Here is a 13,963-nt window from a genome sequence, read left to right as displayed (position 1 = left end):
CTGAACCGGTCCTGGGCCTACTTTAGGTCGACTCAGCCTCAAATGAGTACCTGGTGCGGTGCGTACATTTCACCACTAGTGAGACAAAGGTGGCCGGACGTAGTGTTAGCCACCCACCCTCTCGTGAGCCGTGCCAGCCTTCATAGGTGGTCGCTAACAGCACTTGCCCCAACAGTCTGTAAGTGGCAATACGGGGGACCTTTGTCTTGATTAGTGTACGTGTGTCGTACACTGTATATGAGTGGTACAGATGGTGCGTGCATGCGTGTGTGTAGTGCTGCTGCTCGCTAACAGCACTTGCCCCTGAGGCCTGTTGAAGGCTATACTGGGGATCTTTGTGTTTGCGGTGTTATGTTGTGACTGTGCGTGCGTTCCCATGCCGGCATTTCTCTGGGTGCTCCTCCCGCTTGTTGTTGAAGTCCAGAGAAATCTTGGCATCAAGGCCGATCCCGAAATAGTTGTTCATCACGCACTTCTCCATGAAGCCCTCGCTGCCAAGAAACACACAGCCCAGGAAAAGGTCACGTCTCGGGCGAGTGGGATGGCTGGAGGCGAGTGGGTGAGTGAGTGGGTGAATGGGTGGGTGAGTTAGTGGGTGAATGAGTGGATGAGTGAGTGGGTGAATGAGGTGGTGGGTGGGTGAGTGAGCGGGTCAGCGGATGAATGGGGAAGAAAGCGGGTGAGCGGGAGAGCGGATTAGTGAGCGGGCGGGCGGATCAACAGGAGAGCGGGAGAGTAGGTGAGTGAGCGGGCAAGCCGGTGAGTGAGCAGGTGAGTGAGTGAGTGAGTGGGCGAGCGAGTGAGTGAGCGGGCGAGCAGGAGAGCGGGTGAGTGAGCGGGTGAGTGGGTGAGTGAGCGGGTGAGTGGGTGAGTGAGCGGGTGAGTGAGCGGGAGAGCGGGTGAGTGAGTGAGTGAGCAGGTGAGTGGGAGGTGGGGTGGTGGGCTGGGGGGGGCACTCACAGTGAGTCCGGGTCGGGGTCCATGAGAGGCGTGGCGCAGGCCCCCAGGGTGTCCGCATTGGTGAGCAGCATCTTGCTGATGATGCAGCTCCCGGCGACCGACGCGGCCAGGCCCGCTCGCAGACCTGCAGCGCCACCACAGGGCCCTTCGTCACCCCCCGGGGCCCTTCGTTACCCCCCGGGGCCCTCTCAAGGCTCTTTGTCAGAAGGGTCCCGACCGGCGCCATTACAAAAGCGGCGATATTGGACCCGTTCTGCCGCCAGGTAAGATTAATAAAAAATGATTTGTTTTATCTAGCCCTCATTCGTGCAAACAATTGCCGAGGCACGAAGAAGATTTCCGAGTGGTGAACCGGCACCAACAACAGCTCTACATTCTTTATATAAAAATGTTTTCAGCCAACTCGTGAGTGTTTATACACGCGGGAGGAAACCGGAGAACTTGGAAAAAACCGACCCCTGCGAGGGAGCAACACTCAATTCCGTACCAGAAGGGACAGACGACATCAGTCGACACAACGCTGTACAGTTATATATTTCTGTAATGCGGCCGTCTGGAACGTTCTTCCTTCCGGTATTAGGAAGCCACTGGAGCTATGCACTTTTAAACGATCTAGATAGAAAACGAATTTCTTTAGAACTGATTTTTGTGTCAAGTTTGTTGTCCTTCCCCCACACCTCTGATTAGCACGATTGGCTACGTACGGTGCGAAAGAAGCTCAACATACGTACATTGCTGCACAGTTCTACATTCTTGTCATTCGTCCGGAGATCCACCCAACCCTCACTGCCTCCTAGCCCCGACTCTTATCCGGCGCCCCCCCTTTGAACGTGCCCACGTCGCCCGACTGCCCCCCCCCCCCCCCCCCCCACTCGGCACGTACTGGGGTAGAGGATGCGCATGTTGAGCATGGGCAGGTTCTCCTTGCCGGAGCCGGGCCCGGCCGTGGTGGGCAGCGAGCCCCCCAGGAATGCGCTCGTCTTGCTGATGCGCCGCTCCATCGGCGCCGTCAGAACGTCGCCTGCACCCGGCACGGCGGCACGGCGGCTGAGCTGCGGTTGCCACACGGCGTTCCACTACTCATAGGCCATGTCCACTACTCATAGACCATGTCCACTACTCATAGGCCATGTCCACTACTCATAGACCATGTCCACTACTCATAGGCCATGTCCACTACTCATAGACCATGTCCACTACTCATAGACCATGTCCACTACTCGTAGACCATGTCCACTACCCGTAGACCATGTCCACTACTTGTAGACCATGTCCACTACTCATAGACCATGTTCACTACTCATAGACCATATCCACTACCCAGAGACCATGTCCACTACTCATAGACCATGTCCACTACCCGTAGACCATGTCCACTACCCATAGACCATGTCCACTACTCATAGACCATGTCCACTACCCATAGACCATGTCCACTACCCGTAGACCATGTCCACTACTCGTAGACCATGTCCACTACCCATAGACCATGTCCACTACTCATAGGCCATGTCCACTACCCATAGACCATGTGCACTACTCATAGACCATGTCCACTACTCATAGACCATGTCCACTACTCATAGACCATGTCCACTACCCATAGGCCATGTCCACTACTCATAGACCATGTCCACTACCCATAGACCATGTCCACTACCCATAGACCATGTCTACTACTCATAGACCATGTCCACTACTCATAGACCATGTCCACTACTCATAGACCATGTCCACTACTCATAGGCCATGTCCACTACCCATAGACCATGTCCACTACCCATACACCATGTCCACTACCGATAGGCCATGTCCACTACTCATAGACCATGTCCACTACCCATAGACCATGTCCACTACTCATAGACCATGTCCACTACTCATAGACCATGTCCACTACCCATAGGCCATGTCCACTACTCATAGGCCATGTCCACTACTCATTGACCATGTCCACTACCCATAGACCATGTCCACTACTCATAGGCCATGTCCACTACTCATAGACCATGTCCACTACCCATAGGCCATGTCCACTACCCATAGACCATGTCCACTACCCAAAGACCATGTCCACTACCCATAGACCATGTCCACTACTCATAGGCCATGTCCATTACTCATAGGCCATGTCCACTACTCATAGACCATGTCCACTACCCATAGACCATGTCCACTACCCATAGACCATGTCCACTACCCATAGGCCATGTCTACTACTCATAGGCCATGTCCACTACTCATAGACCATGTCCACTACTCATAGACCATGTCCACTACTCATAGACCATGTCCACTACCCATAGACCATGTCCACTACTCATAGACCATGTCCACTACTCATAGGCCATGTCCACTACTCATAGACCATGTCCACTACTCATAGGCCATGTCCACTACTCATAGACCATGTCCACTACTCATAGACCATGTCCACTACTCGTAGACCATGTCCACTACTCATAGACCATGTCCACTACTCGTAGACCATGTCCACTACTCATAGACCATGTTCACTACTCATAGACCATATCCACTACCCAGAGACCATGTCCACTACTCATAGACCATGTCCACTACCCGTAGACCATGTCCACTACCCATAGACCATGTCCACTACTCATAGACCATGTCCACTACCCATAGACCATGTCCACTACCCGTAGACCATGTCCACTACTCGTAGACCATGTCCACTACCCATAGACCATGTCCACTACTCATAGGCCATGTCCACTACCCATAGACCATGTGCACTACTCATAGACCATGTCCACTACTCATAGACCAATTCCACTACTCATAGACCATGTCCACTACCCATAGACCATGTCCACTACTCATAGGCCATGTCCATTACTCATAGGCCATGTCCACTACTCATAGACCATGTCCACTACCCATAGACCATGTCCACTACCCATAGACCATGTCCACTACCCATAGACCATGTCTACTACTCATAGGCCATGTCCACTACTCATAGACCATGTCCACTACTCATAGACCATGTCCAATACCCATAGACCATGTCCACTACTCATAGACCATGTCCACTACCCATAGGCCATGTCTACTACTCATAGACCATGTCCACTTCCCATAGACCATGTCCACTACCCATAGATCATGTCCACTACTCATAGACCATGTCCACTACCCATAGGCCATGTCTACTACTCATAGACCATGTCCACTACCCATAGGCCATGTCTACTACTCATAGACCATGTCCACTACCCAAAGACCATGTCTACTACCCATAGACCATGTCCACTACCCATAGACCATGTCCACTACCCATAGGCCATGTCTACTACTCATAGGCCATGTCCACTACCCATAGACCATGTCCACTACTCATAGACCATGTCCACTACCCATAGGCCATGTCTACTACTCATAGACCATGTCCACTACCCATAGACCATGTCCACTACCCATAGACCATGTCCACTACTCATAGACCATGTCCACTACCCATAGGCCATGTCTACTACTCATAGACCATGTCCACTACCCATAGGCCATGTCTACTACTCATAGACCATGTCCACTACTCATAGACCATGTCCACTACCCATAGACCATGTCCACTACCCATAGACCATGTCCACTACTCATAGACCATGTCCACTACCCATAGGCCATGTCTACTACTCATAGACCATGTCCACTACTCATAGACCATGTCCACTACCCATAGGCCATGTCTACTACTCATAGACCATGTCCACTACTCATAGACCATGTCCACTACCCATAGACCATGTCCACTACTCATAGACCATGTCCACTACTCATAGACCATGTCCACTACCCATAGACCATGTCCACTACTCATAGACCATGTCCACTACTCATAGACCATGTCCACTACCCATAGACCATGTCCACTACTCATAGACCATGTCCACTATCCATAGACCATGTCCACTACTCATAGGCCATGCCCTCAAAGGCCCCCCGCGTCAGCCTCACCTCGGTTGCTGAGACGAGATCCGAACGAGGATCGTGGGGAGGATCGGGGCGAGGATCGGGGGGAGGAGTCTTCGTCACCGCTGTGAGCGTGGCCACCGGTGGGCTCCGTCCCCCCGGCATGCGGAGCCTCAGCTATGCCCGCCGCCTCCTCCACCTCCTCCTGCACCTCCTCCTGCACCTCCTCCTGCACCTCTTCCTGCACCTCCTCCGGCTCCCTCCTGCAGGTGCTCGTCTGCGCATTCTGTTCGTCCACGGCTGAGAGAGCGGACGCGCACAACAAAAACAAAGCCGCGCAGGATCGTGGATCAACGCCGCGTCCGCTCCTGCCAACCCCCCCCCCCCCCATGCCGTGCGGGTCGTGGGGGGGGGGGGTTGACCGTACTTCCCCACGCTGGTCAGCACGGGTTGGGAAAAGTGCAGCGTAAAAGATCCGGGAGCATAGAAGTACGGCGCAACAATGGATTGCCCTTGTACTGCCTTCTGCAGAGCAGTCCATAGCAACCTTCACGCATTGTTGTGTTTAGTTGTTTGCTGTCCTTCCGCCGGCACCTCCGATTATCAGGGTTGGCTACGTATGGTGTGAAAGAAGTTCAACGTACACACACGCATAATATCCATAATAGATCGTGTAAATATATAAATGTGTCGTTAAAACCCGCCACCACCCGACACAGCCAACTAGTGAGGGTTGCCACGTAAACAGAACGTGACAATTCGTCACGAGTACAGCACTAACCGGTGTGTTGGAGAGCCAAGCCACAACATTTACAATCTGAGCTACGACGTTTCGCCAGTAATTACAACTAGCTTCATCAGGCGACAGCCAGAATTGTGAAATGTACACACACTCATCGTGGTTATACCCATCATGACACTCTTGCAGGCTCAGCCCCCCATGCTGAGCTGTCCCACACTGGCGCGTCTTCATGCACTGGCTGCAGCTGGCCGCGTAAACGATGCCGAACAATAGCGACATCATTTGGCATGCAACACATCCATCGTGTGAACACCTGCGCATGCATACCATTTTAGGAATATGGGCTCCATTAATAGAGGATTATCGTGTGCCATGAAGAAGGGTTGTTGGCTGAAACGTCGCCTATTATATATATTTTCCCATTTAAAGCCACAATGTTGTTGACGAATGTGTTGAGATTTATAGATGTTTTTGTTTTAATTTGTGCATCTTTCACCGCTGCCAACGCAGTTGGCTGCACCGCCCTCCCGCTGCCCGCAATGTGGCCCCCACAGCGGCCTCTCGCAATCCCACGCTGTTCACGTCGGTCGCCCGTCCAGCACCACCCAGGCCTCAACCCACGTCCGTCCATCACTCGCCGAGCTGCATTGGAGTCCGTTTGCCAAACGAATCCGTTGTTATGACGTCGCACTCATTACACACACAAAGTGCTCGCCACAACACGACACCTCGCTGACCTCGTCAAGGAGTGTAAACCATCAATCACTCATCCTCGCAGCAGCAGCAGCAGTAGCAGCGGCGGCTCGTGGCTCGCATCGCGCGCATTCAGATGCGCTTCTGCGGCCATCTGGAACGTGCTTTCTTCTAATATGAGGAAGCCACTGGGAGCTATGCAGTTTTACATCATCAAGATTGAAAACTCATTTCTTTAGAACTGCTTTTAGTGTTTAGTTTGTTGTCCTTCCCCCGCACCTCCGATTAACACGGTTGGCTTTCGGGATGTCACGAGCCTGGCCACACCCCGGCTGACCTGGCCAACCGTGCGACCGCCGCGGCGAGCCATCGTAGCGCCCTACCTCTCTCGGCCTGCTCGATGATCTGCCGCACGGCCTTCTTCAGGCTGTTGGCTCGCGACATGAGGTGCTCGCGCGGCAGGAACAGCTGCGTCTCCGCCGCCGTCGCCAGTGCAGGAAGAGGAGGAGGAGGTCGTGGCCTCCTCCTCAGCGGCGCCTCCCTGTGCCTCCCCGCGCACGTCTCTCTCCCGGCCCCCTCCCGCGATCCCTTCTCCAGCTCCTCCTCCACCGCCACCTCTTCGCCGTCATCGTCCTCCTCCTCCGGTTCGGTCTCCTCCTCCTCGGCGATGGGGGGGGTGCCGGTGCTGCCCGGCGCCGCCGCCGCCGCCGCCGCCGCCGCCCGCGCTTCGTCGTTGAGCGCCGTCAGGAGGGAGTCGAGCTTCTCGTTCAGCGCGGCGCACTGCGGGCGGGAACGAAACGGCGCCCTCGAATCAGCGGCGTGCATTTACAGCTCGGCTACGTCCGGAGGGGGGTCCCTCGCGACGCGAACGCGGCCGCGTCGTTTCGGGCCGGCCTAGCCCGAGGGGACCGACCGCGAATCACGACGAGTGTCGTCGGCGGGAGGGTCGTTCGCGGACGGCCTCACCTTGTGGGCCATGGCGTCCGACTCCCGGGGGTTCTCCCCGGCCCTCTCGTAGGCGCTGCCCACGCGCGCCACGAAGCCCTTCACCGTCTCGCAGAGCACGCGGGCGGACGCGATCACCACCGAGTGCCGCTCCGAGTTGAGGATGCGCGTGAGGTGAGCCGCCACGGAGCCCTCGTAAGCCGCCATCTCCGCCTGCCCGCGCCCCGCGCGCCAAACGGCAACAGCATTTTTTTCTGGGAGGCTCAACATGGTGGGGGGGAGGGGGGCGGGGGAGGGGGGCGGGGGAGGGGGGCGGGGGAGGGGGGCGGGGGAGGGGGGCGGGGGAGGGGGCGGACAGCCCGGCCACAGACTTTCGCTCGCCGGCCGCTCTCGAGCGGCGGGTCCCGCCGTCCGCAGCCGAGCGAGCGCCTCGCGTTGAGACGAGAAAACCCGGAGGGGCGGATTCGACGTCGCGGTCGACCCCACCGCGGGCCGAGGGCCGCCCCACGCCCGCGGCGCTCGTGGCCCACGGCGGCCGTGCGAGCGAACGCCGCCACGCCGGCGGGAGCGGCGGGGGTGGGTTTGGTCGCGCCCCTCTCCGAGTGCCGGACCGGCACAGGGCGCCCCGCTCTCTCTCTCGCTCTCTCTCTCTCTCGCTCTCTCGCTCTCTCTCTCGCTCTCTCTCTCGCTCTCTCTCTCGCTCTCCCTCTCTCTCTCTCGCTCTCTCTCTCACCTGCCCGCCGCCTTCTCTGCCGCCCTCCTCGGCCGCGCCCGCTCGCCCGTCCGCCTCGCCGTCGCAGGACCTCTCCTCTCCCGGCACGGGCTGCGAGTGCCGGGGCGGCACGTTCACCTCGTACGACATGATCGCCCACCTGGCGGGCGGACACACCGTGCCCGGGAGACGCGGGGGGAGACGCGGGGGGAGACGCGGGGGGAGACGCGGGGGGGAGACGCGTGAGGAGACAGGGAGATGCACGGAGACAGAAATACAGGGAGGTACATAGACACAGAGAGATGCGTGGACAGAAGTAGCCAAATGAACACATTGAGATGCAGGGAGAGATGCACAGATTCAGGGAGACGGAGATATCGGGACAAACATTAACACAGGGAAATGCAGGAAGACACACAGACACGTTACATGACAACCAAACCGATATTTTAATTCTGAGAGCTGTAATTGAGACAAATTAAGCGCAAAAAGCCAAAAACTTAAAGCATCTTTTTTTTTATCATAACATGTATTTATTGGTGACTGGGATGAGACCAAGAACACCTGGCAACCAATCTAATTCAAAGGCAGCTCATACCACCAGTTCACAATGAAGCGGATTGCATCTCTCCACCGACGGGACGAAGGTTCCCGGCTCAGCGCTCTGACGACCTCCGACCCCTGACATCTGACCCCTGACCTCTGACCTCGGCGGAGAGCCGCCTCACCTGTCCAGCATCTTTACGCCGGCACGCTCGAGCTTCTCCAGGATCTGCGGGAGGGTGGCGTCATCGTCGCACGAGTGACCCCAACCCAGGACGCGCGCGAGGTCATTGCCCGTGCCCAGGGGCAGGACCCCCATCTGACACTGCAAAGACAAAGACAAAAAAAAGATTCCCCCTATCGCCTTTAACAGACTGTTGGGGCAAGTGCTGTTGATTTATTGATTGATTTTTTTCAGCAAAACTAGTATACTGAAACGTCAAGCAAGATTTGTACAATGCTTTACGTCCCGCTGCACGTTTAAAATAAAAATAAAAACTGACATTCAACCGGCAGTTCACTGGCATTAGTTTAAGCAAAGCCTGACTGCTGATGAGATGCTGAATGCTGAAACCGAGCCAGAGTTTGCTTGTGCTGAACCAACGCTTCTGAAATAACTCCCTCCCAGAAGGCCGTGTGGCCTCCGGGATGTCGAGGAACAGCTATGGGGAGAGGAGGCGTAGTGACTGGCTATTAGTAGGGACGGAGCGATGGGATGGGAGGGAGGAGAGAGAAGGACGGGTAGGAGGGATGGGAGGGAGACAGGTTTGGAGGGATAGAAGGGAAGAAGGTAAGGAAGGGATGAGAGGGAAGAAAGGAAGGGAGGGGTGGGAGGGAGGGAGGGAGGGAGGGAGGGAGGGAGGGAGGGAGGGAGGGAGGGAGGGAGGGAGGGAGGGAGGGAGGGGTGGGAGGGAGGGAGAGACTGGTTGCTCACCTGCTTGTGCAAGCTCAGCTGATCGATGTCGGACAGCACCCAGCCCACGCTCCCATCGCCGCCGCATACCAGGATCCGGAACGTGTCGAACTTGTGGAACAGACGCAGCCTGAAGCGCAGAGTGGGCGGCCGACCGGCCAGGGAGGAAGGGTTTAGGGTGCGAGTCGGGGCCAGGGCGGCTCAACCCTCTACTTCCCCCGGACCGCGCGTGGAATCGCAGCGCTCTCTGTGCCCTGTCTTTTTGCAGCGTTATAGGAACAACACGTTACAATCAGGGAGCTCAGTTTAACACGTAGCAGGCCTTCAACGACCAATTATCCACAATAAAGGTTGTTTTAGGTTAGATCTCATAAGTGTAAATGTGTCGTTAAAACCGTCACCACCCGACGCAGCCAATTCGTAAGGTTTGTCACGTAAACAGAACGTGTCAATTTCTAACGAGTTCAGCACATCGTTGTGTTCGAGAGAAAACACACAACATTTACAATTCGAGTTCCGTGACGTTTCGCTCGTGATTACAACGACAACAACAACAACGACAAAAACAACAACAACAACAACAACCAGCCTCATCAGACGACAGCCAGAATCAGGGAGCTGCCACGGTGGTGTAACGGATTGTTACAAGTTTCACAAACCCATACCCGGCCGCCCGCACCGCCTCTGTCTACCCAGATGCGCACCTCCACTAACAAGCCTGGCGTGCATAGAAGAGAAGACGAAGTAGCCGCTAGAGCCCCCTCCCCCCCCCATCTGACTTCCACCTGCAGCGACGTTGGCCGGCGATTGCTGCAGGGCTGCGACTCAGCGCGCCGTGCCGATCGTACGTCCGTGAAGCGCACCCATCAATGCCGTCCTTCACGAGGGTTCACACTGGAATCCGTTTCCGGTTCATGATTTTCGGAAGCGGTAATCCATTGTGAAATCGGTCACCGGCTTACCGGTTTGCCGGATGTATGCATGTTGAGCTTCTTTCACACGGCACACAGCCAACCGTGCTAATCGGTAACCGTTCAACAACCCTGATATGTGCTTCACTCGTTCATTATTAAATTTGGAACGTGCATCGATACAATTTTAAGGAAGTCTGATACATAGAGATGATACAGACAGATGAACCCGCGCCTCCGGTTAGCACGGTTGGCTACGTACGGTGTGAAAGAAGTTCAACGTACATATTAACGTACATACGACACACACAGATGATACGGTTGATGCATACAGACGATACAGCGGATAGAATGCAGATGATACATACTTTACAGACGATGCATCTGGTACGTGCAGACAACACATCCGATAGATACGTTCCATCGATCTGATACGTACATCCGACGCAGACGATACATCTAGGCGACACATCCCGTAAGCACAGACGATACATCCGACAGACACAAACGATACATCCGACACAAACAGACGGTCCTGTGATGCGCTGCTGCTGTATGGATGATGGTGGGGGGGGGTCAATGAGCCGAGCGTTCACGGCGCGTCGCCGCGGCCGTCGCTCACCCCAGGTGCGGTCCCCCGTTCATGAGGTCGAAGACCTGCGCCGGGTTCAGCAGCTGCTTGAACCTGCGCAGGAACTTGACCCCCTGGTTGTCGCCGCTCTTGGAGTTGACGAACACGAGGAGCGGGCTCGTCACGGACGGCGGGCACGTGGCCTTCCAGAAGCCTGCGCCCCCCCCCCCCCCCCGGCACACCGAGATGTTAACTACCTCACCTGGTATACAGGAGGTCGTAATGTTCGATCCTGACCCTGACCATGCCTGCTGCTGTATATTTGGAGTTTGCGTGTCTCTCTCTGATCATCATCACTGCGTTGACTATGAGATGTTAACTACCTCGCCTGGTATACAGGAGGTCGTGATGTTCGATCCTGACCCTGACGATGCCTGCTGCTGTATATTTGAAGTTTGTGTGTCTGTCTCCCTCTCTCTCCCCGTGGTCGCGTCAATTTTTCTTCGTTTTTTCGCTCCATATTTAGAATCGACGTCACGCCTTTAGAGCATTTGGCTGCCGTACATTTCCACGTGATAAGCCACTTCGCTGAGCTATCGTTTGTGGCCAGGTCACTTCTGAAAAAAAGCTACGTAGCTCAGTGGGCCTCACCTGGTAAAATAAAGATAGTTGTATAGTTTATTGTGATCTTCTCACTGTGGTCTGCGGCTACGACTAGTCATGTCATCTCTACCACACTCTATGAGTGACCCGGAAAATATATACACCCAGAACGCTAAAGCTGTGTACACCCAGAACACTACCGCTGTGTACACCCAGAACGCTAAAGCTGTGTACACCCAGAACGCTAAAGCTGTGTACACCCAGAACACTACCGCTGTGTACACCCAGAACGCTAAAGCTGTGTACACCCAGAACGCTAAAGCTGTGTACACCCAGAACTCTACCGCTGTGTACACCCAGAACACTACCGCTGTGTACACCCAGAACACTACCGCTGTGTACACCCAGAACACTACCGCTGTGTACACCCAGAACTCTACCGCTGTGTACACCCAGAACTCTACCGCTGTGTACACCCAGAACTCTACCGCTGTGTACACCCAGAACACTACCGCTGTGTACACCCAGAACTCTACCGCTGTGTACACCCAGAACGCTACCGCTGTGTACACCCAGAACTCTACCGCTGTGTACACCCAGAAATCTACCGCTGTGTACACCCAGACCTCTACCGATGTGTACACCCAGACCTCTACCGCTGTGTACACCCAGAACTCTACCGCTGTGTACACCCAGAACTCTACCGCTGTGTACACCCAGAACTTTACCGCTGTGTACACCCAGAACTCTACCGCTGTGTACATCCAGAACTCTACCGCTGTGTACACCCAGAACTCTACCGTTGTGTACACCCAGAACACTACCGCTGTGTACACCCAGAACTCTACCGCTGTGTACACCCAGAACTCTACCGCTGTGTACACCCAGAACTCTACCGCTGTGTACACCCAGAACTCTACCGCTGTGTACACCCAGACCTCTACCGCTGTGTACACCCAGAACTCTACCGCTGTGTACACCCAGAACGCTACCGCTGTGTACACCCAGAACTCTACCGCTGTGTACACCCAGAACTCTACCGCTGTGTACACCCAGAACTCTACCGCTGTGTACACCCAGAACGCTACCGCTGTGTACACCCAGACCTCTACCGCTGTGTACACCCAGAACACTACCGCTGTGTACACCCAGAACTCTACCGCTGTGTACACCCAGAACTTTACCGCTGTGTACACCCAGAACACTACCGCTGTGTACACCCAGAACACTACCGCTGTGTACACCCAGAACGCTACCGCTGTGTACACCCAGAACTCTACCGTTGTGTACACCCAGAACTCTACTGCTGTGTACACCCAGAACACTACCGCTGTGCATTCATATGTTTACCGTCTGTTATTGAAGGGTTTCCCTGCTGCACAATAGCTACTGATGGTCTAACTCTTCATCTTTGATTGATTCCGTTTCTTTGTTTATGCTTTGTAGGAACATTCGGCTCTAAGCTGATTTCAAAAATGACCCAGCGGAGGGCGGTGGGTCTCAATGTATCTCAATGTATCTCTATGTATCTCTATGGATTTCTTCGTATCTCTATGTGTTTCTATGGGTCTCTTTGTATCTCTATGGATCTCTCTGTATCTCTATGTATCTCTATGTATCTCTCTGTATCTCTATGGATCTCTCTGTATCTCTATGTATCTCTATGTATCTCTCTGTATCTCTATGGATCTCTCTGTATCTCTATGTATCTCTATGTATCTCTCTGTATCTCTCTGTATATCTATGTATCTCTATGTATCTCTATGGATCTCTCTGTATCTCTATGTATCTCTATGTATCTCTCTGTATCTCTATGTGTTTCTATGGGTCTCTATGTATCTCTATGTATCTCTATGGATTTCTTCGTATCTCTATGTGTCTCTATGGGTCTCTTTGTATCTCTATGGATCTCTATGGGTATTTTTGTATCTCTATGTGTCTCTATGGGTCTCTTTGTATCTCTATGGATCTCTCTGTATCTCTATGTATCTCTGTATCTCTATGTATCTCTATGGATCTCTCTGTATCTCTGTGTATCTCTGTGTCCCTATGGGTCTCGATGTATCTCTTTGTATCTCTATGGGTCTCTATGGGTCTCTATGTATCTCTATGTATCTCTGTGTCTCTATGGGTCTCGATGTATTTCCATGTATCTCCACATGTCTCTGTGGGTCTCTATGTTGACAAAATAACAATCTGTGGAGAACCTTGGTGGACAAAAGATGGAAGTTACAGCAGTGACTAAATCACAACGTTGCAGACACCTGAGTAGCAAACGCTTTGGAGGTTAGCGACATTCTAGTCAGGCTCCACTAGGGCAATACCAACAGCAGGTAACACAAATATACAACGACAAAATAAATTAAAGAAATAAATGGAACTGCTCAAAGGGGAAAATTGTTTTTTTCAAGGGCCCCATGGTGTCAACAGGTGC

The 13,963-nt window shown here is 54.0% G+C and overlaps 1 protein-coding gene across 7 annotated transcripts in view; it reads right to left on the bottom strand.

Moving 5' to 3' along the window:
- LOC116954547 (diacylglycerol kinase delta-like) overlaps window positions 1–13,963 on the bottom strand; it is a 118,830-nt gene that overhangs the window by 25,385 nt on the left and 79,482 nt on the right. For all 7 annotated transcript variants that reach the window (XR_012929661.1, XM_076052392.1, XM_076052390.1 and 4 more), the window contains 10 exons: window positions 10,978–11,140; window positions 9,466–9,574; window positions 8,717–8,856; window positions 8,010–8,148; window positions 7,298–7,489; window positions 6,715–7,111; window positions 4,942–5,196; window positions 1,844–1,981; window positions 961–1,084; window positions 381–491 (listed from right to left, as the gene is read on the bottom strand). Coding sequence is in view for 6 of the 7 variants with exons in the window: in XM_076052392.1 (XP_075908507.1) it covers window positions 381–491; window positions 961–1,084; window positions 1,844–1,981; window positions 4,942–5,196; window positions 6,715–7,111; window positions 7,298–7,489; window positions 8,010–8,148; window positions 8,717–8,856; window positions 9,466–9,574; window positions 10,978–11,140 (1,768 nt within the window). In the remaining variant the exon portion in view is untranslated. The remainder of the gene's footprint in view (window positions 1–380; window positions 492–960; window positions 1,085–1,843; window positions 1,982–4,941; window positions 5,197–6,714; window positions 7,112–7,297; window positions 7,490–8,009; window positions 8,149–8,716; window positions 8,857–9,465; window positions 9,575–10,977; window positions 11,141–13,963) is intronic.

This window comes from Petromyzon marinus, chromosome 55 (assembly GCF_048934315.1).
Source record: "Petromyzon marinus isolate PM22_M1 ecotype Great Lakes invasive population chromosome 55, UKy_Petmar_22M1.pri1.0, whole genome shotgun sequence".
NCBI lineage: Eukaryota > Metazoa > Chordata > Hyperoartia > Petromyzontiformes > Petromyzontidae > Petromyzon > Petromyzon marinus.
The sequence above is the reverse complement of the archived record's forward strand: the minus strand, read 5'-3'. Positions and strand labels throughout refer to the sequence as shown.